This window comes from Lissotriton vulgaris, chromosome 5, assembly GCF_964263255.1.
Source record: "Lissotriton vulgaris chromosome 5, aLisVul1.2, whole genome shotgun sequence".
NCBI lineage: Eukaryota > Metazoa > Chordata > Amphibia > Caudata > Salamandridae > Lissotriton > Lissotriton vulgaris.
In genome coordinates this window covers 1,248,876,778-1,248,902,425 of record NC_141693.1, presented here as the reverse complement: position 1 = coordinate 1,248,902,425, position 25,648 = coordinate 1,248,876,778, and the positions used below count along the sequence as shown (strand labels likewise).

The 25,648-nt window shown below is 41.6% G+C and overlaps 1 protein-coding gene across 1 annotated transcript in view; it reads right to left on the bottom strand.

Annotated features, from left to right (window-relative positions):
- DRAM2 (DNA damage regulated autophagy modulator 2) overlaps positions 1-25,648 on the bottom strand; it is a 253,651-nt gene that overhangs the window by 111,657 nt on the left and 116,346 nt on the right. The window contains exon 2 of the mRNA XM_086923092.1: positions 15,482-15,549. Coding sequence (XP_086779218.1) covers positions 15,482-15,549 — 68 coding nt within the window. The remainder of the gene's footprint in view (positions 1-15,481; positions 15,550-25,648) is intronic.

Here is a 25,648-nt window from a genome sequence, read left to right as displayed (position 1 = left end):
TCGAACTGAATACCTCCCACATTGAATTCCTGACAATACCTTCCCGAACACCCCCTCCCAGACTTGGGCCGACCAGGCGTAAAAGAAATTACAGATGGAAGCTTGCCACCAGCCTAGAAATGTGAACAAAAGCTGCAAGTTCCAATAACTACTCAGAAGGTCCCATCTAGTGTACCAAATACTGCAAGTGACCCTCAACTCTTCAGGATTTGATAATAGCCAACACCTCAAATTTTGCAGTACCTTCAACCACGATCATTTGATGAGGAAGAGTATGAGATGTGACAGCAGGTTTAGTGTGTGATACATAAAAATACTGAATGGATGCAGCAGTGATAAGGGAATTCCAAACAAACTGCCCCACTGCCCAGCAGGTGAGTGATAGAAAATGGTTCTATAAATAAAGGCAAAAATCTGGGGTGAACCCCAGGGATGGGCATAATGCAGGATGAAAGCCAAACTTTATATTCAATAACTTACCATTGAGAAGCACCACAATAGTGAGCTGCAAATCCCCTGCAGTTGGCTGCTGCTTTGCGCAAGGCGAAACAATACATCTAACAGTACAGTTGTTGGCATAAAAAGTGCTGACACAGTGAGAACCGGGATAGAGGTTGTTTATGAAAATCGTAAGAATCAGAGAAAGGAGAGAGACCCAAAGAAACGTTCAGTAAATTATTGCAGACACATTCTTTAATTAGTAACCATGTAATCCATGTATCGTGCTGGTTCATAGTGTACCGTCTAAGCAACTGATCTACAATCTAGTTCAAGTTGATATACACTGACTGGAGATAATTGCTGGTTGATTTAGAATCGATTTTATCCAATCTTTTTAATATTACTGAACAACCCTCTTTTAAAAAACATCAGTTCTGGAGCAGAAGGAACCTTCGGAAAGAGGTACAACATTGGCATATTTCCTGAAAACTTTTACGATAATCAAGATAGTATTGTATTTATTTGATAGAGAAAGGTTAGTGATAAAATCCATGAAAAGTCTTCTCCAGTGTCTGACAGAAGAAGGCAAAGGATTAACAATTTAGCTGGTATTTGATGAAATGTGTTTATTTGAAGACATCTCACATTTCTTCACATAATTTTGAACATTCTCCTGACAAGTTGACCACCAAAAATGTCTCTGTACTAGGTCAAGGGTCTTTCTCTCCAAAATGTCCTGCCATAAGAGCATGATGTTTTGCCAGAGGTGTTCACTAGGAATATGTAATTTCCCGTTGTGATACTTCACTTCATCCAATTCTGTACATACTTGTGAATTTTCCCGAATCCAAGTTTGTGGTTTTACATAATGTAATGTTATTCTGACTTTTGCCAAGAAGACATTCATGTCCATAACTTTGGCTGAATTGAATGCAAGGATAGTATCATCCGGATTACCTCTTCTTGAGAGAGCAGCAGTCATTAAGGGTCTTGTCCCAGGTCTATAGGTGTAAACATATTTAACGCTGGACAGAAAAACATCCAATAGGCATGGCAGGCATTAGGACATTTCATGGACCTTGAAAATCCTGTTTTTATGAGTGGTCATTCAGTGTCATGCTTGTGCCTGCGCGCATAGACTATCCACTGCCCAGTCGGCCGACACGTCCGCTTACCACATTTAAATATAGAATTTCACAAGCGCCGCAGATTGTTGTTCCCGATCTCGGTCATCACTCTACCACTCGGGGTTGGCAATGGTTGGCAAAAGGAGGCTGAGCGACGGTGAACGCATGTGCAAAGAGTAGCGCATGCGCATTGGCCTGCTAGTGTTATTTAACCCCGCCCAAGATGCACAGGAAACGCTTCGCGTTTAGCCAGCTTGTTGGTTCTCGTTCCGGGTCACGGTGACGGCCGTCCGAGGAGTTAGCGGTTATTCCTGTGTGTCCTAGTATCCTTCGCCTTCCTACTTGTTTGTCGTGTGAGTTAAGAAGCGGCTTAGCTTCTCTTGGTACCGCTTTTGTTTCCTCTTTATGTTTCCTTATTCGATCCTATCTAATACGCAAGCCTCACTTCGCTTGCATGGTAGGTTTATTGTGTTATCGTTTTCTTATCTTTGTGGAGTTTCCACATTAGTGAGAGGTGCCTTGTGCACTTAACAAGGCTTACGCTCCTGCTGCCCATGGGTATTGCTTCTGATTCAGTTATAGCGTGTTACAGAACCGTTTGGGTGAGTTCTAGAATACGTAGTAAAGTATATTCCCTGAAGTTTTGCTAGTATTTACTGGGTGTTTCTGTCTACAGAATTTGGCAACCTGGTTTTATACTCCGTTCTTTTGCACTATTGTTTCCTGGCACTTCCCGCATCTCCTCAGTATTCTGAAGGTATATAAGTTCCCACAGATCAGTATTTTGAGAGTTGTGTGGGGAGGTTTTGTTTTCTATAACTCTTTGTTTCTTTTGCTACAGCACCAGGCTAGAGAAGATTGAAGCGACTCTGTCTTTGGTGAAGATCGTGGAGAGCTGTGTTTATCCCCCTCTATCCTAGTTGTTCCCCTGTTTCCCCCTCGTCACTACTTGGGGGTTAGTGTTCTATCCTGACTCCCGAGGGTGATAGGGGTGAGGCAGACAGCTTAGCATCGAGCCTCCAGGACACTCCCGAGACAACAGGTGCGTGCATGACATTCAGGGGCCGATTCACAGAACTAACTTAAGACAAAATCTTAAACTTACTACTTTTGGTATTCACAGAAGGCATTTAGTAGTAGTAAAGTTAGGATTTTGTCTTAAGTTTGACTTAAGACAAATTTAAGACAAACATAAGACAGACTTAACACAAATGTAAGACAGACTTAACACAAACTTAAGACAAAATCCTAACTTAAGTCTGTCTCAAGTTTGTCTTAAGTCTGTCTTAAGTTTGCCTTAGGTCAAACTTAAAGACAAAATCCTAACTTTACTACTACTAAATGTCTTCTGTGAATACCAAAAGTAGTAAGTTTAGGATTGTGTCATAAGTTAGTTCTGTGAATCGAGCCCACTGTTAGTGGAAACTTGCCCACATCCAGATAATGTCTCAAATGGGAAGATGCTTCCTCTCTGGCTAGCAATACCAAATCATAGCGCCTGGCTGTAAAGCATCAGTCTCTGTGAACGAATTGCTCCTAATACAAGTACAGAGGCATCAATTTCAACAATGATGGAAAGATTGGTGCCAGGATGCCATACAATAGGAGCTAAAGTGAAAGTGACTTTAAGTCTGTTAAAGGCTTGTTGTTGCTCAGTTCCCCCATTTAAATTGAACTTAAGGCTTGGTGAGATGAACTATAGGTATTACAATATTACAATGGTAGAAAAACTGTCAGTGAAATGTTTAGAGAAGTGAGCAAAGAACTGTTGTATCTCTTTGACAATCCTAGGCTGATGCCAGTCCATAACTGCAGTGACGTTTTGTGAGTTCTTACTAATGACCTCCTCTTAAATAACAATAATTAACCCCTTGTATGCTGGTGACGAACCCCAGCCGTCATGCACTACGGTGCTCGTGTGCTGATGACGGCTGGGGCTCATCATGGCCCGCCCCTGTTCATTTGTTTACCGCGCAGCGGCGGAAACGGGCCAGCAGCGAAGGGGTTAAGAAAGAAATGTAAGACATTGCAAAAATAAACATTTCTAGTTTTGCAAACAAGGCATGGTTCCGCTGATGCTGTAACACTTCTTTAACTTGTTTTGGGTCTTGAGCATCTGAATATATGATCATATATGTGTCTAGAACAAAATGTAAGATGTCTTAACCAAATTGTTAAAACACTGCTGGGGCGTTGCACTGTTTAAACAGCTTTACCAAATACTTCAACTTCTGTTATTGTGAGCAAATTAATTAACCACACAGATCTTGGTGACAAATGCAGCAAAATTATTTTAATGCAGTAGTAGGGACATCACTGGTAGTAGAGTGGTTTGTTACTGTATTGGAACTCAGCTCTCTGTAATTCACACATGGATTCAGCTCCCTATTAGATTTGGGTGCTAAGGATAAAGGAGCTCTCATCTGTGACAAGGAATAGTCTATAAAACGACCACTCAGATTTTGTTTCAGAAATTTCTTCAAGATGTCATCCTCTTTAAGAGTTAGGGTTAACTCCTCTTAGCATTTATTTGTTGTAAGGCAATTGAACAATCACACTTCATAAAGGAGGTAACGTTTCTGCTCCTTCTTCACTTAAACCGCTACATATTCCTTAGATTTGTCAGGTAAAGAAGGAAATGAGACTTCTGAATCAGTTGTAGCTACACACACAAATAATTGAATGACACCTATTTGATTCAGAAATAAACAATGTCTTTTACAGTATTCCAAGGAAAGATTTACATTAGCATACTGCTAATCAACTTGAAGATTGTTCTTTCTAAGCCAGGTAGTACCCAGCACAATAAGCATGTAAAATGACTCAATGATAAATCAAGGAAATGCACTTACAGTGCCTTGTTTCCTGACAGGACTTAATGACACAAGGAAGCAACTGTTTTTAGTCTAAAGATATTGGCAGTTGCTTCTTTCTTTCAACTGCTGATTGACAATGGAGGCAAGAGCTAGGTCAGAAGTAATTGCAGAGCCTTGGAAAGAAAAAAACTGAAGGTTCAGCAAAAACCCTCTAAGAAATATTCAGGCCAGGACGGTCAGAAAATGTTGCTATATTAGGATGAAGCTGAGGAATCTTGAGCAAGACATGCCCTAAAAACAGGAAAGCCTGGCTTGCTGGAGTGAGCAAACAGCAGCAGACAAGCAGCATTGGGACTTACCAGAAAGCAACCCAGTCAACATATAATTCATTTTCTAGATATGACCTACAAGAAACACTGTGAGAAGAGTTCCCCATATTGGATTGGAACAAATGATATTGTCTGTACAAATCTCTTCCCAAAAGTGAATCTATGGAATTTAGTAAGAGGAATCTTCTAGAACTTTCCAACCTGGCTTTCCTTCATCTTTAGCAATCTTCAAAACTCAAAATCTTTCGAAGTGCCCATATTTGCACAGGTTCTTCCACAGCAATTGAAACAGAACTCTCCACAATGATTGTCAAAAATGCTTGCTGATTCATCCATCTTCATTTGGACCTCCTCTGCCTTTGTTGTTGATCTGAAGTTTTAACTCTTTTAGCACTTAGTAGTGCTAGTCTTTGAAATCCTCTCTGAGAGCTTGATCAAAGACAGCAGCCTCATAAGTCCAAGTGGTCTCAGAAGAGAAGTGATGGAAGAAGGCAATATAGGAAACAAGATCCTGGGAGCCTTGTAATAATAAGATCAACAAACTAGATTGTACCTGCTACACTGTCTGGCTTTTTTCAAACACTGCTCAAATTGTTTTGCGGATTGTGTAATCATTTTATAACCAAAGAGTTTTGTTTATAATCAAAGGTATGGCCCACATGAGGGCATCCTTAGAAAAACAGGAGAATACAAAGGGCAGTTTAGCAATATATGTATTGAATTTGATTCGGGCAAGGTAAGAAATCTAATATCCATTGGGCCAAAATTAACTCAAATATATGGAAATTGACAGAATTGTGTTTCTAGTGTTGCCAGACTAGTGTCCACAAAAGAAGTAAAAGAAGGATTTACTAGGGAAGTTGTAGGCTGGGGAGAAGCCTGCTTCTTGACCAGTGGTACTTATTCCTCCTTGTGACTGCAGTAATTAGTTCAGCCTAACAAATATACCCATTCATTAGGGGCTGTTTTAAATTCTTCTTTGAACTCTGCAATAATTTGAGCCTGCCTATCTTGTCAGGCAGCAAAACTACCAGGTATTGGGGATACAATGGGTTTGGTGTTAATCCACCTTTTTCCCTAGTATTCACCTATATACATACAATCAATGTAAGTCAGTATTCAAGATAGTTCCCAGTAACAAATAATTAGCAAGAGAGCTAGAGATAAAAAGATAGAGAGAGAGCAGGTTTTAGGACTCTGGGCACTTTTCCACTGCTGATCAGTGCTAAAGTCCATATGCTTTCCCTGTAAATTGTTGTTATGGATTGGTGATTCTACGATTGGCATATTTGATTTTCTGGTAAGTCCCTAGTACAGTGCACAGGGTGTGTACAGGGCCTGTTTATCAAATGCTGCTAGTGGGGCTGCAGCACTGATTGTACCACCCACATGAGCAGCCTGTAAATGTAACTCAGACCTGTTACTGCAGTGTCTGTGCACAGTTTGGTACTGTCATGTCGACCTGGCAAGTGCATTCACTTGCCAGGCCCCAACCTTCCCTTTTCTTACATGTAAGACACCCCTAAGGTAGGCCCAAGGTAGCCCTATGGGCAGAGTGCAGTGTATGTGAAAGGTACAGCATGCCCTGAGGTTTGTTGCATGTCTTGATAGTGAAATACTGCCAATTTTGGTTTTCCCTATTGAAAGGCTATCTGTCACAAAGGATAGAATGGGAGTTTAATTATAACATCTTATAAATATCACTTACCATTGGGACGAGATAAAAATTTGAGTTTAGTATGCCTGAACTCAGAATATACAGAACAAATTTTTTAGTAAAGTTTATTTTTATATTGTGTGTTTGAAAATACCACTTTTAGAAAGTGGGTGTTTTCGAGCTTAGCCAGCGTGTGTACTTCTGCTGGTTAGTGGTTAAACAGTCTGGCTTTTGAATGACAGGGGCTGGGGATGTGCATTCTCTCAGACGGCCACCAGGGTTGATGTGTGTCCTGCATTTCCTGGATGAGTCAGGGCTGGGTTGAATAGACCTGGGCTGCATTTAGAGTAGGGGGAGGAGTGTTCTCTCACGTCTGAATAGGCCTGGCCTGCCTTGGACAATGCTGTCTCCACCTCCTGAGTGGCAGCTGCACCAGAGAGGACAGAACTGGTTTTGGCTGGGCAAAGAGCTTCTCTGCCACCATAGAACAAAGGAATTTGTACTATTAAAAAGTGGGGCCCAGTCCCCTGATTTTAGAGTACTGCTGAAATAAGGAACCTGCCAGGAAGAAGAACCGGATAGACTGGAAGAGGAGTACTGCCCCTGTGCTGTGGGGGTTGGCCTGCAGTGGAAGCTTCTGTCTTGGGCAGGGAAAGGACTGGACTGTGCTTCATCATCCTGCTGTTAGATTTTTCTTTCTCCAAGGGCTTGAAGTAGAGCTTGCCCCCTATTGGAAGTCTCAGGGATAGAAAAGACTTCAAAGATCACTTCTGGGAACCAAGAGGAACCTCTGCCCAGGAGAAGAGCTGGAGAAACTTAGGAGGAGTACTGCCCCTTTGCTGTTTGTTGTCTGAGGTTGGCCTGCAGTCACTGTTTCTCCCAAGCAAAGGACAAGGACTTTGCTGTGTGCTGTGCCCCCTGCTTGGGGAAGATCTCCAAGGGCTTGAAATAGAGCTTGCATCCTGTTCCCCAGTCTCAGGGACACAAAGACTTCACCACTAGCTCCCCTGAACTTCCTTGCTGGGAGTTTCTGACCTGCTAAGAGGTGCCTGCTGCTGCTTTGGACTTCTGAAGCCTGGAAAAGTAACGCAACTTCGAGAAGCACAACACTTTAGCACCTGTTTCCAATGCATCATTGAAGAAATTGACACAGCGCCTGCCGAGGCTCCAGAAATCGCAGCATGCCAAATCTTGTGCACTGATCTCCGAAGTCTGATATCACTGCATCGGTTCCGACGCAGGCCCTGCTGTGCGGCTGCAAGAACCAACGCCGTTGCCGCTGCCGCATCGGGAACAGACGCATCCTAGATCCTCATGCATCGCATCTGGGTGCCATGCCAGCAAGAACACAGGGTCGCAGTAAGAAACCGATGCATCACCTCCCCGCACAGTAAGAAACCAAAGCATCACCTCCCCTTCAGTAAAGAACCGAGGCATCACCGCCCTGTGTGGCAGTATGGCACTGACGCATCACCTCCCTTGAAGTAAGGAACCAATGCATTACCTTCCCGGGGAGTAAGGAACCGACGCATCACCTTCCCTGCAACAGTTTTTGTTTATGTGTGCAAAGCATCCAAGGTACTTTGTGTGAAAAGTGTTGCATCTGCAATTGGCTTTGAACAGAGCTATTTTACCTCTAAAAAGTCATATTTTGATTACTATATTTTGGATTGTTGTCATTTTGGTCTTGTCTGGTTTAGGTAAAGATTACTTATTTTTTCGAAACTGATGTGGTGTCCCTTTGTAGTGTTTTCACTGTATTACTGTATGTGTACACAAATGCTTTACACACTGCCTCTAAGATAAGCCTGTCTACTCGTGCCAAGCTACCAAGGGGGTGAGCAGGAGTTATTTTAGAAGTGTATTCCCCTCACCCTGACTAGGAAGAAGGGTCCCTACTTGAAGAAAGGTGTAAACCGTTGCCAACTAGAGACCCCCATTTCTAACAACAGATTATTATCATATACCAATTTCTCACTCTTTACAAATATAGTTATCACAGGTATGTATACACTAGAGTTCTTAAATTAATATCTTCCCCTGTGATACTTGTACTCTTCAACTTCCATTCGATAGAGCACACTGAACCTAGGGCTGACTGAACAAAGGAGGAGGGAAGCCTGAATACCACCAAATACAGCAGGCTGAAGAATGACAGGCAATAGGTACTGAAAGGGTATGACGTCAGAAAGAACAAGCAGAGCAACCTGAAGTGACACCTGGGGGAACTGACAAACAGAAACCCAAGAAAAGGTAAGGGACATAGGCTAGTAAGCGAAGTGTTGCCAGGTGCTGATAGACGCCATTCCTGGACCTAAATAGTTGCCTATCTCTGATGACCTGCAGGCCCGCCTCTGGGCCTCAACATCAAACCATACACCTTCCTTTGCTTCAGTGCCCTAGCAGCCGCAAACTGTTCTGCTACAGACACTGTTCTGTATAAATAGGTCTAGAAAGTTGAGTTGGTATAGGGAGTTGACATGGCATGTGTCTCGAATTCTAGATAGCATGGGCGCACATTATTACATGTTTGGTTGCTTGCAATGAAGAAAAGCTGCTAAAAACAGATTTGCTAAAAGTGCCAAAATTGCATGTTCGGGTGCATTTGTTGCACAAAATGCATGGTATAAAAACACATATTTCACGTTTCATCATAATGGCAGCCTCGAAAATACTCTGCAAAGCTTTAACATTGTCATGGGTACTAGGATTATGCAGCATAGACAACAACATTATGTGGAAAGGTTATCTAAATTTCGTGGCAATAAAATGCTAATTATATGATACATTCTCGGTCAATTTATTTTTCATCCATATATATATATATATATATATATATATATATATATATATATATATATATATATATATATATATATATATAAACACAAGAATGGCGTGCTTCCGCCGCTTACACAGCGGGCATTCGACAGGGTCGCCAAACCCTCAATATGTCAGATTCCTGGTACCGCAATCCTTTTGGAAAAAAAACAGAGTCGAAGCCCAAATAGATTTCAAAGTGCTTAAAGATTTATTTGGCAGAAAAACAACCCCTACGCGTTTCGAGGTACGCCTACCTCTTGCTCACGAGCAAGAGGTAGGCGTACCTCGAAACGCGTAGGGGTTGTTTTTCTGCCAAATAAATCTTTAAGCACTTTGAAATCTATGTGGGCTTCGACTCTGGTTTTTTTCCAAAAGGATTGCGGTACCAGGAATCTGACATATATATATATATATATATATATATATATATATATATATATTTTTTTTTTTTTTTTTTTTTTTTTTATGTGAGGAATTCCTGTCTCTGGTAACCAAAACTATAACTACAGATTGCTATATATATTCACCAAAAGCGGTTCTCCCTCACGGACCACCCATGAAGCGGCACAATGAACAGACGGCAACCAAGTCTCATCAAGGAATTACATTTTTTTTCTTTTCATTGTTGTATTTATTAGGTTATAAAGTAAATGGGAAACATGCCACAGTTCTGCAAGTTATACAATAAGTTGGACTTATTACAAAGTATACGTTCTTGAAGCCTTAACATGAATATATATACCATCACAGACGTAATGTAACCTTTTTTTTCTTTTAAATAAAAATCACAATCAAACAAAATCCGCAGTGAAGGCATTCGGTGGTCATAACAGGCGCATCTCCTTATCTCTATATTCCAGTTTAGCCGATAGATTAGCTACACCGCTTGATCACAAATGTCCGTGCCTCATTAGTTATTACAATTAACATTTATCCAACATTATCCCCCATGACAGGGGTTGTGTCCGTGGTTGAAGGGTCCCTTCCAGCCAGGAATGTTTGGTATAACCCCAAAAAAAATTTGGGGTTACTTCGAGGGGTGGGGGGAGTAGCTCGCTATACAGTTCAGAGTGTTACAGTACAGCATGTCTCGTGACCACTCCTGTATGGTGGGCGGAGGACTTCGTGCTCAACCCATTGCTAATCTGCGCTTTGCAATTAAAACACCCATTTCAATCAAACATCTGATTCTCTTCTTTAATTTTTTTTTATATAGCCCAACAATGTAATTAACGGGTCAGGGAATATTGGGGTCTTGGTGATGTAACTAAATGTCTAGAACACCTTTTACCAGTACATGGCTATCGCTGGGCACAACCAGGCTGCATGTAAAAAGTCTGCTGGACTTCCCCTACACCTCTCGCACTCAGCTGTTTCACGCAGCCCATAACGAAAAAGCGCTACGGAGTATAGTAGACTCTTTGCAAATATTTAAAATTAATTAGTCGATGTCGGCCGTTTAAGGACACTCTACGAGTCATCTCACAGCTATACATCCACATATTGTCATCTATATTCATACCTAGATCCCTTTGCTACTCCAGCCTAGACTTTGTGTAGACGTTCTTGCGATAGGTTTGCGCAGCTCCATAAAAGAGAGACACTAATTTGGTAGGAGTTTCTGCTTTTAGTATAAGTGTAAGTTAGGTGACCTCAGGGGGTTCTGCCATATCCTCGCCTAGTATCTCCCGCAAAGCATGCCTCACCCTATGATAGTGGAACTGGACAAATGGGGTGACCGCAATGTCCTCTGTCGCAATCTCGTCCCACGTATGAGCTTTCCCCTTAGTGAGGAATTAAAATTTCTGCATTTTTCTTTTTTCTGTTGAGTGAACGCCAAGGATTCTTGTGACATAACATTGATTCAGTACAGCAACCTCCACCGACGCATTTCGGCCACCGCTTTCAACTGGGTCTTACGGTACGGTATATATTACCTTCTGGCGATCACTAGTAGGTAGTTAAAGTTAGGACCTAGTTTCCATAGGGAAAGCGTTTTTTGACTTTCCAATAACTTTGCTGCCATTTGACGGATCTTCATGAAATGCTACCAAAAAAGTGTCAGGTTGGGTATTGTTCTGCATGGAACGTTTTCGGGTGCCGAGAAAAGGGCGAGGGCCAAGAAATTTGTGTTTCCCATGTTAATAACGGTAGGAATTTTAGACACAACTACAGCCCGACCTGTAGAAGGGAATTACACACATTTGGCAGAAAGCTAGATCTTGGTCCAGAAAGTGAAATCCATTCAGTAGTGTTTGAGATATTAAAGAAAATCCAAATTTGTATATCAAGAGGAGCAAACCCTCTGCGAATACTTCTGATCTAGTGCAGGGATCTGATTGGCTGCCAACACTTCAGCCAGGAAGTGTTGGCAGTCATTTTGGGATTCAGACTCAGTCAAGTCCCAAAAAGATTTATAAAAAACAAAAAAAGAAAAGGGGCAGGGTAGGAATACCATGACGCCCTAGCCTTGGTCCTGGGGAACCCCTGGGACCCTGCTAGGGCTTATTTAATTTTTTTTACTGTGAAATCATGATGGCACCAGGGTCCACCACCTGCATGGGGCGAAATAAATAATGATGCGGGGGCATGCGGACCCCCCCGGGCACTAGAGACCACTACCTCCCCACGGCCAACCAAATACATATTTAAAACGGGAAAGGATCCGCCCCCCCCCGCTGGGCAATATGCGGCCCTAGGGACCACTAACTTCCTGGGGCCGGTTTGGGCATACTAAAGAAGGGGGGCTGTGCGGCCCTCCTTCTGGGGCCATAAATTGTGCAAGCAGGATCTATCAAACTGCTCCTGGTCACTGGGAGTAGAGTTTTCATCTGTTTCCCTGCCCGGATTCATGTGGGCAGGGAAACACATGACAGAATTGCTCCCACACACAGGGATCAGCATTTTTGGCTGATCCCTATACGTGGGAGTAATGTCTACTCTTGCTGAAGTCGGAGAGCAAGCAGGAACCGCAGGGTCATTCAGGCTTCCCACTCAGTCCCCATCAAAGCAAACTGAGTGCCCTGGGTGGGGCTACCCAGGGAATGGTGTCCACTGGGTCGAAATCGACCCAGGGAGAGGGGCCGCATGGCCCCCCACCCCCAATGAATTTTGTCTGGACCCCGGGGGATTAGAGTTGTCATCAGTGATGTGACTGTCGATGGCATCAGTGATGTAATATATGAGGGGTGTATATATGTATTACGGAGTGGCAATCTGTAGTTATAGTTAAGTTTACCTGAGACAGAAATTCCTTCAGCATTAATAACTCTGCACCCATTAGATAAATCTCCACTAAACTATGCACACATTTTTACATTGGCAGGAGATGCACAGTTTCACAAAGATTCCCCAAAGAGGTTCCCAAAACGCGACTGGGCACAAATGCATTTCCCACAGACTTTGTACTCAAGCGCAGCATGAAAATGGCTGGATGGATTTGAATGGCAGGATTACACATTGTGGTGTACAGATGATCCTGTTGGGTACTAGCGGTCAAGTAGGCGAAGTATTGTTTAGGTTATAAGGCATTTTAGCTGCAATGACAAGTCATTATGTGAGTAATGACTGCCTTTGAAAAAGTTAAAATCAGTCATGTTGTTTTAGCCTGCGTTACGCCTTCAGATATAGGTAAGTATTAGACTGGATATTTTTTCCGTTCCTATTTTCACTTTGTTAAAGTGGTAATAGGTATGGAAAAAAAGCTATCAGTTTCTATATATTTTTATTTTAATGTACCTGATACTTTAAATAATTTTCTGGACGCTACTCCAAAGTATGCCACTCAACTTTACGCCACTGATCTCTACACCACTACATTCTAAGCTATTCCTCTCTACACCACTCCACTCTACAACACTCAACTTTATGCCCCTCTACAGTTCACTAATAAACTGTATGCCACCATAGGCTACCACTCTACACTCTACCCTGCTCCACTCAACAGTCCACTCTACGGTACTCCACTGTACGCCGAACCACTCTGCGCCACTGGCAGCATGTGCTATTCCACTGTGTGCCACTAAACTATACCGCACTCCTCTCTGTGCCACTCCAGCCTACCCCACTCCAATGTAAGCTATTCCACTGTACACAGCTCCACTGTACACTATTCCACAGTATGTCGCTCCAATGTACAACACTCCAGTCTATGCCACTACATTATATGCCACTACACTGTATGTGAACCCACTCTGAATCCACACAACTCCACAGTACGACACTCCACTCTATGCTATCCCACTCTATGCCCATCCACTGTACACAACTATACAATACCCTATTCCTTTGTACACCACTCCACTCTACACCACTCTACTCTAGCCCACTCCACTCTACGCCACTCCACCCTACACAACTCCACGCCACTCCAGTCTATGCTACAGCACTGTACGCTATTCAAATTTATGCAACGGCAGTGTACGTCACCACAGTGCATGCCACTTCACTCTACACTACTCCACTGTATGCTATTTCACTGAATGCTATTCCACTATATGCTACTACAGTATACACCACTCCACTCTATGCCACTGCACACTACGCCACTCCATTCTATGCTAGTCTACTATATGCCACTACACCGTACACTGGCCACTCTACCATGCACTGTGTTCTGAGAAATGATGTAATTTCAGATGTCATAAGTCTTATTAGGACTGCTATGATTTGACATGCTATAAGTTATATAATATGCAAGGATGTAAACATTGTATGGAGTAAGTGTGTGTAATCCATCCCCCAGGCTTCCGTAATTTAAAGGTAGGTACCCCAGTACCCATCTTAGGCACCCACCAAGCACAACTTTTAGGGCAGCAGGGGAAGCCCAGGCTCCAATGGCCCCAGCTGGCTCCCCGTATGGTGTGGAAGCTGGCACTGCTCATGCCCGGAGGGTGCAACTGCTTTTTGCATGCTCCCTCCAGGTGGGAGCACTATGTGTGGGTAGGGAAACAGAACACAAGTCTGCTCCAGCCAGAGGAAGTATTTTTAAATCTCTCTCCAGCTGTGAGCAGATTTAGTGTTTGTTCCAATTTGGCAGAAGATTTAAAAAATGCTCACTCCAGATAGGAGCAAATACATGTACTGCGATAGTGAAGGAAAGGAAACTACTGTGTGCCGGGGGTGGGCTCTGCAGAACACAATATGTGAGCCGGCCCTGGGGGATGGGTTCTCCAAGGCCATTAAAGGCTCAGAGAGTGGGACTGTGCAGCCCGTCTCTCTTTTAATTTAACTTATGGCACTTGTGAATGAGGTCCGTAGGGCCTTTGTTAGGCTTAGGTAGGGGGGGCAGGTGGCCCCCTCCCCTTTAATACATTTCAGCCCCAGGGGATGCGGTCCCCGGCACCTAACAGGCTCACAGAGGGGCGTTGATTGGCGCCCTTCCCCTTCTCTACAACATCAGTCCTGGGGATGGGGTCCCCGGGGCACCAAATGGGCCAGGGAGGGGGCCCTACTGAAACCTTCCATATGTATATTTAAAAATGACAGCTGACATTTGTTTTTTTGCCATGATAGCCCGGGGCTCCCACGAGAGTGTGGTAAAATGTGCTGTTTCCTTTTAAGTTTGACCCCATTGGAGGTTCTCTGGGTTCCCCAATGGTATATTTACCCTGCCCCCTTATATCATTTTGTTTTTTTTTAATTCAGGAAGAGGGGTCTAAGCCCCTAAGTCCTGTAATGACTGCAAGGAACACTTTTCTCATCTTGCTGGCAGCCAATCAGAGATTTTGCTACTGCTAAAGTCTGACTCCTGCAGGAGAGAGATGGCCCAAAGGAAAATAACAGTTCCCTGGACCAATTAGAACGCTCTTTTTCTAAACTGGCACTTCCACAAGACTCTCACAGACACAACCATCAAGACATAAAAATACTTTTGGACCTTTATTTTTCAAAGCCTACTGAAGAGATTTGCACTAAATCACAAAAAGCACTGTCTGTGGACCAAAATCAAGCTTCCTGTCAAATTTGGTGTAGTTCCATTCAGCAATTTTTGTGGTAGCACTTCTCAAAGAAATGTATGGAAAATGCATGGGGATTTTGCGTTTTGTGACCACCCTTTTTTCACAACCCCTGCTTGATGAATCACCCCAAAACTTTCCAGGAAGGAGCTGAAGTGAATTTGCTTTTCTTCATGAAGATCTTTCAACAGCGCCAAAGTTATTAGTAAACCAAAAAACCCTTTTCTATGGAAAAGCAACCCTAACTATAACCACCCTGAAACACCACAACCACCACTGGGTAATATATCAGTTTCAGGATGTAATGTAAATTACAAAAAACAGTACTTACCTAAGAAACTGGAAATATCTAACATGATTCCAAACAAGCATCTTTCAGGGGCCACAGTTCCAGTGTCACTACAAGAGAAAACACACAACATTTATTCCTTTGGGCTCTTGGCAGGTGTGTCCAATACTCTACTCAAGGTGACATCAAACCATTTCATGGGTAGGGTGGGTGATGTTTATGGCAAAATATGTATGCCGATAAAATGTAATAAGCAGGGGAGAAGTATTCACACAATCATATATTAATTAAATGAGCATCCTTGGAAGAAGTATTTCTTTGGCTTGCACTATCCAGTTTGATGTAAGACTGCCTTCAGGTTATATCATTCTTTGCTTTTGCTCAGGAACAAAAGGTTGAGTTACCCTTCCTCTGTGAAAATGTACATACCACAAATTCTCCTTGTTTTCCCTATGTGCGGGTTGGGTTTGTGAGCAGGAGTATGGTGCATGCTTCTGGGCCACCTGGCAACCCGTGTGACCTGCATGCCCGGTCCAGTTAGAGCTTGAGACCACGGCTTGTTTCATATCATGCAGCACCATGGCCTCAATGTTTGCTGTATAAGCACAGGTATACCAACACCTGACTCTTGTCAAATTTGGAGTTTTTCATTCACTGGTGGTGGACCTCGTGGTATTTATTGCCTTATCTTTTTTCCAAAGACCAACATTAGAGTTGTCTGCATGCCCTGCAGACAACTCCCTACACGTAGAGGAACTGCCATCACGGCAGCGCCTGTGAATGTATGGTGGTTCAGTTCAATTAGGCATGAAAGCCAGCTGTCAAATGTTTCAAAGGATTTCTATTTACCAAAAACAAACCTTAAAAGCAGGAGTTTGATTGTGAAAACAATAATGGTCATCACACCCAAGCAATTTCTTCCAAGGTGTGTGGGTCACTACTGTTTTTTTCCTGTTTTAAGGATCTTCCTAGTGGCAACGGACAGGAAAAAAAATGACTTTACACCATCCACCCTAATAAGGGTAGATGGTATAAAGTCCTTCCTCTGCCAGCCCCTACTCTGTTGGACTGTCCAAGGTAGTAATCCGTTGACAGAGGCAAAAGAGATCTGACAACAGAATACAGATCACAGTCCACCCAACTCTAAATGACGCAGGCGGACCCATGGTTTGGCGTGCCAGGTAACCAATGCAATTTCCAAAGAGTACACTGTCCACCAAATTCTAAATCAGGTCCTAACATTAGGCAGTACTATTGTTTTGGGTGCGAATAGGTTCTCAATATTTTTGAGCTGTACATTTTCATTGCTATTTGGTGCTTTTATAAAAAGAAGTAGTGTGGGAGAGTTTAGTAGAAGGTAATGTGGGCTGGTTGTAACTGTAGAGAACAAAGGTAGGTGTGCTGATAGCAAGAAAGGGCACTGCAAGGTGATCTAGCATTGGCTGCAGGGGCCGCTCAGCAGGTAAGAAAAGCTTGCAATGGTTGACAGTGGTAAAACTAGCTTGTCACCTGTTGGCCCCAAAGGATTTCAAGGGCGACAGCTGCTGTGTTGCCCTGAGCTAGCTCTTGGATTCAGTGGCATGGAGTCATACATTCCAAAAAGTACTCTACAGCTGATAAACATTAGTTGGTGGGTGGTTTAAATGGCCTTAATAAGAGTGACACCTCCCTTTTTTTGAGGTGGGCGACTACGACACCCTCTTGCAGTTTTTTATAAGGGTCTATCCCCTCCCAAAGTTAATGTTCACAACTAATATTAAGATCTGATTGGTGTTGTACACTCCCACGCTGAATTCTCTCTCTACACATAAAGGCTACAGCCTTTAACCCCAATTTCGTGTTGATTGATACTACCTTAGATGAAGGAGCAAGAGATGGGGTCTGGGCAAGTCTGGGCACTGTTCTCTCGGATCGCTCACTCCTATCACAATGAATTTCCTGGAGGGAGGAAACCATCCTCAAATTATCTGAAGAGGGTAGGAATCTGGTGTATAGATGATCTTTAAAAAATTAATTTTCCACTAAGTAATACAGTTAGTCCACAGATGGAAGTGCAGCACTGACCCTTTTTTTTGCTCAGTGGACGTAATTCATTTAATATAAATATAGACTTAGGACCTGATTTAGAGTTTGGAGGACGGGTATTCACTCCCCATGGCATGGGAGCCATTTAATAATTTCCACAGTCATTTACTGCCAGGTTTTACTTACCGGTGACAGACAGTAAAAATTTGTCATTTGTCTACCCACAATGGCCAAACCTGTGACCACCCTTACTCGGTTGCACCGTCAGAGGTGTCTGTGCCGGAGATGGAGTAGTCTCCACCGCTGTCTTACTGAAATTCCACCAGACTCAAACTGAGGTAGGCAGACCTTCCTTTTGGCAGAGAGGGTACTCCATTTCGGTTCCCACTGAGTACCCTCTCCGCTAAACTATAATTTGGGCCTTAAATTCACACTTGCGAAATATCAGAAAACGTTTAGGATCGGTTATCAAATAAAGATTTCTTTCCATTCTACATGCTCTACGTTGATTTCAGAATACTCACCTGGAGATGGCGGAACCCCTTTGCAACTACCTTTCCACGGGTAGTGGATTATTACTACATGAAGTAAATATTTATATCTTTCAAACTGATGACCTAAGACAGTCTGGAGCATATGAAACAGAAAATCGTACACTTAAAAGATTATATGAAATCCAAGTTCAGGTGAGTTAAGGATGAACTTTTCTGGTTGTTTGGTGTCTAATTCCAGTGTTTCACCTTCGTTATAGGCCTGTCCTTTTTGCGATATTGGATAATATTTTATATGAGTAGATGTTCATTGATCTACCTGTAACCTACCGCATGATATTCAACCCCATCTTGCTGTCCATGATGCAATAGATCGGGTGGAATAGTGTGCCTTAAGATTGTCTCTTTCTTATAATAAGACTTCAAAAAGTTGCCCTTTTCCAATTATATTCATCCTTTAAATATCTATCAGAGCTCCTTGTTGAGACCTGTTTTTTTAATTTATGACCCCACTGGGCACACTTTTAGGCTACAGCTTTTTCTGCTAAATCGACGATAATCATATGATTCTGCAACTTGACTACTCCTCTCACCATACTAGTGGATGCATAATAACCATGCCTTTGGATCTCTTATAAGTGTGATCCTGTTTTTAACCCCAGTGAGCTTAACAACCATGCAATCCACTGGGGTTGCTTCCTTTCTAGGAGTGTGGACTCTAGCGCATACCTCTATTACAGAGTGGCATCTGCCCACCCAGAAACAGACAGTGGTGACCATGTTAATTCTAGTAAGGGGATGGGGGAAGACAAACTTTTTTATCTGAATTTAGAAAAAAAAGCTTTTCAATATATATGTGTATACTTTAATTTAGAAAAATACTCTTAGAATGTATTTTTGTAATAATATTATTCATTAATTTATTTTTATGTTCATGCTGTTTGATATTTGTTGTTTAATGCCTAGTTTTTGTAAATATAGTTCATTAATGTTACTATTTTTTATATTTTATGTTTAAATATAATTTTCATGTTTGCATTTATTCTAAAGTATATTTTTTGTTTGTATATGTTATACATTTTTCACATACTTGTTCCATTATAGATTTGTTATGTAATATTTTTTAAAGTTAATATATGTTGTCGATAATTTTGACTTTACTTTTGTTCTTGATATTTTTTGGTTGATATTTATGAAGCTGATATGTTTTTTCTAGTGAAATTTCGACCTTCGGCCCAGCCCCATTCTGGAAGGACGAGCCTTCATGCTGAGCATTTCCTCCTACTACTACTCAAAGACAGTTGTTTCTGTAAGTGAGGTGGGTTCTGCTTTCCCCAGTAGCAATAATTCCTCTACCCGACTGTTACCAGCCCCTCCTACTCTTCATGTCCATGATCTAGATCCCTCAAGAATGTGGCCTACTGTCTGATGCCAATAAACCACCACCCCCAAACGAATCCAAACCAGAACAGGAAGGGGGACAATGTGCCATAACCCCCTCATGTATTTATCACATAGTGCTCATGCACTTCCAGAATTAAAGAAGGCCCCCTCAAACTCATGAGATGCAGACAATCTGAATGGTCAAGGACGACCATATGAACGGCATCTTTTGACCAGTGCTTAATTCCATAATTTTTCAACATCTAAGGATGGAGCTGCACACAAGTGTAGCTGAAAAGGTTTGTGTTACACATACAGGACCTTGCTGGTCTCTATCGGCTTCCCAGGTGAGAAATAGCAGCAAGAAGTGCTCTGTGACCAATCTGGGATAAGAGAGCCCTATCTCCCTGTTTAGATTATATTAGATTGCATCTTTAGGAGGAGAGCCGCCTGCTAACTAAGTATAGAGCCTCTCGGGCATGGCGTTGGACTACACCAGCTCAAGGACACAAGGTCACCCCAGCCGGCTGTTCAGAAAGTCATCCAACATTGTCATTTACTAATATTCATCTTCATATTCCCTCAGGGCAAGCGTTGTTGCATGTCACTATCCTGTGGTTTACTGCTTCATCCTACATTCCCCACCCCATGCAAAGGGTGTGCACTCCAGTTGTCTTCAGTTGTCGTGAGTATTACCTCAACTATTTTTGCCACCTTAAGTTGGTATTCTAGTTTACTGTCACCGAAACCAAATGATGCAGAGCATGAACTAGCCGAGTGACTACCATGACTCAAGTGGACTGCGACTCTTCCCATAACAAGAGTTACCTTTGTTGCCAAGTTGGATGGGCACTTTGTTCTATGGGTGCCGTGTCCGCAGGCAGGTTAGACTATCAGGAGTGTTTTATACCATTAATCTTCCAGCACCTAAACCTAAAAATCACAACAGAATCAAAAGACAGATACTGTTCTCATATGAAATGAGACATCATAGACTCCTGTGTCTTAAAATATATCTTTACAAGACTGGTATTTCAATTAGTGTTTGTGATTATGCAGTCCTGTAGAAAGGTTTGTCGCTAACTCTGCAGTTCCAAAGTCGCAGATGCACTTGAAAATGTGGTTCCATTGAACAATTTAGTTGTGGGGCACGATTAAAATGTTATTGCATAAGTGCAATGATAGTGCTAGGGGGTCGGCAGTATAGTCAGATGAGAGCTAGTGTTTGTTTTCATTAGTGATGATTAGTTTTTGTAGAGTGTATTAGTCTTATGAGTATTAAATAACTTTTCCTTTGTAAACTAAAGTGCTGACAGAACAATCAACTGCTTACAGATATTTAACTGCCCTGCTCTGTCAGAAATCCTGTAGAGTAAGTTATGAGGACTGGTTTGCCACATTAACACTGACAGTCAAGTGCTTAAGTGGGCACTTGGACATTTCACTATGGCCAGAATGCACAGGTAGAAAATGTCTCTAACTGTTATTATTAAAGTAGAGAAACATCTGACTGTCCTTAGACTTGAGGAACAAGGTCCTACAAGGCACTTCTGTTGCACCCGTGGGTCTCTGTCTGCAGCCGCCTCCAGGGTCTGCATCTCTGCCTGAGGTTGCTAGCAGGAGCACAAAGAGGGCTTGTCTTGGTTCTACTTGCCTGAGTTCTTCAGAAGTTAGGATGAGCCTACTCCACGCAGCCTTAGGCCCTCTTCTTGCTGGCATTTCAATTTCCTCATTGGCATTACTTCCACAAGTAATGCCATGCTTGGTGGCGGGCAGAAGTTCGCCTGTAAGTGCTGCCTTCAGCTGGGAGAGAGGGACAATCTCTTGTTGGAGAACTTCTAAAGTCCTTTTAACTGCTCTCTTCTAAATACTTCAGCCTAGGTTTTTCTGTTTTCTTTCCTTTCCTGTCTCTAGTTGGTGAAGATGTTTTTTTCCTATGCTCTATTCCTTTCCAGTGTGGAGGTTGTTCATGTGATTCTGAACACTTTATTTTTCTGTTCTATTCCTGTAAAAGGGCCTCAGTTATGTTTGAGGGTGAATCGCAAAGCAGCTGTAGTGTTTATCTCTGATCCTTGTTCCACAGCCTAACTGTACCTTGTTTCCTCATGCCTACGTTCTGTTATACTTGAGTCTCTTGTACTGAAATTCTCGCCTTACTCTTTTTCAAAGTCATCCTATTTTCATAAGGAAATTATGCCTGAAAGAATTTTATGCCACTGGCTTTTTCCTACAGTAATAGTGCAGTGGTCTTTTCTTTTTTTTTTTTTTCTTTTTTCTTTTTTCTTTTTTTTTTTATCCTCATCTTGCGAGTACTGTATGTTTACGGAGTATCAGGTGTCTGCCTCTTCGTTCTTTTCCGACACTGCCCCTTGATCTCTCTAGGCTGGGGAGTTTTGACCTCTTGTTAATTTGAGGAGTTTCCTTTACTCGTTACATAACAATACTTCTGGCTTGGATCGAAGGGAGCTAGCCAACTTGGCTACTCAGCAAGTATCATACTCGCTCGCCAAAAGATGTATCGCATTAATCATAGGACTTAAGTTTAATACTTATTTGGAGTTTAAAAAGGTTTCAAAACTATCCCAAAACTTAAATCTCTTGCTTACATTTCTTAGCTTATCAAGTTTGTTGATTCTTATTGCCGAGTTCAGCCATTCTGCATGAGTTGGGCAAGAGGATCCTATCCATTTGATACAGATCTCTCTCCTTGCAAGAACTATTAGCACAAAGAGGAGATTCTCCTGTTCTTTGGTAAGCCCCCCTTCATTACCTGAGTTTAATATCCCAAAAAAAGTAAGAGTAATACTCACAGTTAGTTGTTTGGACAGGATAGTGCTCAGGGTCTTACCGACTTGGTCCCAAAACTCTTTCAATAAAGGACAGTTTTTAAACATGTGGATATCATCTGATTTTTCCTCTCCACAATTGGGACATTTCTTTATTCCAGCATTTTTAAATTTGGAGAGTTTTTTTGGTGTCCAGTATGCCCTATGGATTGTATACAAATGGTTTCTCTTCAGAGCCGCGGATTTCAGGTTGGACCAACATTTATCTACTGATTTTTCCCAGATTAGGTCCAAGTCCGTGATTGCAATGTCTTTCCCCCATATTTGGGTTTCCATATTGCCGTTGATGTCATTTGCCATTATCAGAGCCCAGTACCACTTTGCTATTTCTTTTGGTAGTCGCGTTGTTTTGATCATATCATCTTCCAGTTTTTCACTACCTTTTATACTGGGCAGAGTTCTAGACCAGCTTAACAATTGGTAATATTTAAATTTAGATAGAGTATTGTTTGTGATTTCCTGTAATTCTAACCATGTTTTTAAGTTTGAACCGTTTAGTATTTGTCCCCAATATGTGATGTCTGCTCTTTTTAATGCTAGTGCGAGAGTGTCTTTTAAGCATTCTGGGGTTCCCGGAGATTCCCAGATGGGAGCCCATTTGCTATAATACGATATTTTTAGAATGCCTCTGATTTGTGTCCACAATTTTGCTGCATCCCTTAATATCTTGAGCTTTACTTTTTTAAAGTATTTGGGGTGTCCGAACTTAAACAACGCATGATCTTCTGATTTTGTGATTACTTTAAAGTAGGCAGGGTAATGTTCGTGGTTTTTTAGTAATACTCTAATATTTTTAAATTGAAAAGATCTGCAATACTCCACCAAGTCTGGGCTGGCCAACCCACCATCTTTCTTGCACCTCCTGATCTTTTTCCATGCAATCCTTGATCCTTTTGCTGCCCATATGAAGCTTGTTATGTTTCTCTGTGCTCGAGCTAATTCCGATTTTCCAAATTCCAATGGTATTGCGTTAAATAAGAAGGTAAACTTTGGCAAGACGGTCATCTTGATTATATTCGATCTCCCTATCAAGCTCAACGGTAGAGAGGTCCATGTTTCAAGCAGTTTTCTTACCTCTCCGGCGATTTTATTTAGGTTTCTGTTTGCGATCTTTGTTATATCATGATTTATTAGAATTCCTAAGTATCTTATTTCGTTCTTTATAAAGTTGCTTTGAAAGTTCGTATTCCACGTCATGACCTCCGTCTTCGTTTGATTCACTAGGTATCCTGAAATTTTTCCGAATGTCTTTAAAGTTTTCTCGATACTTGCCATGGCTTTTGGATAGTCCTCAGTGAAGATCATTAAGTCGTCTGCATAAAGAGCGATTTTTTTCTCCCATATGCCATATTTGAATGAAGTGATTTTATTGTTGTTTCTTAACTTATTTGCCAATGGTTCGATATATAGATTAAATTGTAAAGGGGAGAGTGGGCAACCCTGTCTCGTTCCTCTAGTTATCTTTATGTTTTCTGTTAAGCTCCCATTAATTAGGACCTTAGATCTTGGATCTTTATAGATCTGGTTTACCATACTGATAAAGTGAGGTCCGAAATTATTCTTGACCATAACCTTCTCGAGAAAGGCCCAGTTGACCCTGTCAAATGCCTTTGCGGCGTCAGCAGCAAGTATGGTGAGTGGAATTTTCTCGCTTGTTGCGATATCTATTGCGGTTAGGAGCTCTTGTGTTACTTCATGTAGATATCTTCCTTTAATGAAACCTTTTTGATCTTGGTGTAGTAATTTTGATAATACTTTCCCTAGTCGAGCTGCCATTATTTTAGTAAATATCTTATAGTCTGTGTTTAATAAAGATATTGGACGATAAGACTCGCATTTAAGGGGGTTCTTGCCGGGTTTCAAAATGATTGTGATTATGGCATCGTTCCAAGAGTCTGGTATGGAATTCTGTTGTGTTAAAATTCGGTTAATTAGTTTGGTTATATGAGGGAGTATAGAGTTTTTCAGCTTTATGTATACTTCATTTGGTAAGGCATCCGGCCCTGCGGCTTTTCCCTTTTTCAAACTTTTAATTGCTTCTGCCACTTCTTCTTCTTGAACTTCTTTGTCGAGAGCTTCTCTTTCATTCTCTTCAAGTTTTAGAAGTGCTGCATCTTGCAGGTAAGAATTGATCATTTGATCCGGGGGATTTATATCTTCCGTATATAAATCTTTGAAAAATTTCCAGAATTCATGTTTGATAATACTTTCATCAGAGGTAGGACTTGTTTGATCATCCTGAATTATACTTTCCACTTTGTTTTTAGCTAGATCTGTTTTAAGCTTCCATGCCAGCCATTTTCCGCAACCTTCACCAAACTCATGTTTCGCCAGTTTGCTTGAATCCCATTTTTTCTGTAACCTCTCTTCCAAAATTTGATCAATTTTGTCCTTTTGTGTCTGTCTTTTATTTAGAAGAACTTGTTTTTTTTCCTCCTCTTGTTCTGTGTGTATAGCAATATCTAAAGAGCTGATCTCTGATTCCAAGTCTAAGATCTCTTGTTTCACTTGTTTGTTTTTATGAGCCCCTAAACTCAAGAGTTTACCCCTTATGACAGCTTTGTAAGTATCCCAGGTTATTTGTTCCGTGGTACCTAGCGCGTTTAGCTCAAAAAAGATATTTGTCTCGGTTTCCAGCTCCTTTATAATTTCTTCGTCTTCCAGCAGAGCCCTTTCAACTGTAAATCTCCTTTCGGTTATGTTTTCTAAGATTTGTATTTCTAGTTGTACTGCTGAATGGTCTGAGAGATGAGCTGGTATGTGAAATACTCTTTTTACTTTTTTTGATATTTCATTACTAACCAGAAAGAAATCGATCCTTGATTTGTGTCCCAGTTTTTTGTTGTGTAGGGTAAATGGGTATGATTTTTCTCCTTTGTCTTTCCAAATATCTACCAGATTAAGATCTCTTTTATACGTCATAATCCATTGTCTCATTTTCTTTAAGTTGGAGTATCTACTCGGTGGTGATCTGTCTGATTTTAGGTCCATTACTAAGTTAAAATCACCTCCCAATATTATGGGAGAGGAAGCTAGTAGTAGTTGTGAATACAATTTTCGCAACGGGTCTGGGTCGTCCAAATTAGGACCATAGTACCCTGCGATGGTTATGGGGGAATTTCCTATTCTGACATTAACTGTAGCCCATCTTCCTTTACTATCTACTTCTGAACTGATTATGGTAGCTTTTAGGGACTTTTTAAAGATTATGGCTATTCCCTTAATATTACACGATTGTGTTGTACATATTAAGGTGTCTACCCACCATAGTTTCTTGATTATTTGATCCCATTCTTCTTTTAACAAGTGAGTTTCTTGTAGTATTATTATCTCGCTTTTCCCAGTTCTTATATACTCTAAGATTTTATTTCTTCTGCTTTTTGTTCTTAGACCATTCACATTCCAGGATAGGATTTTTACCTCCCTACATGCAGTCCCCATTTACTCTGTTCAATTGTTGAGAG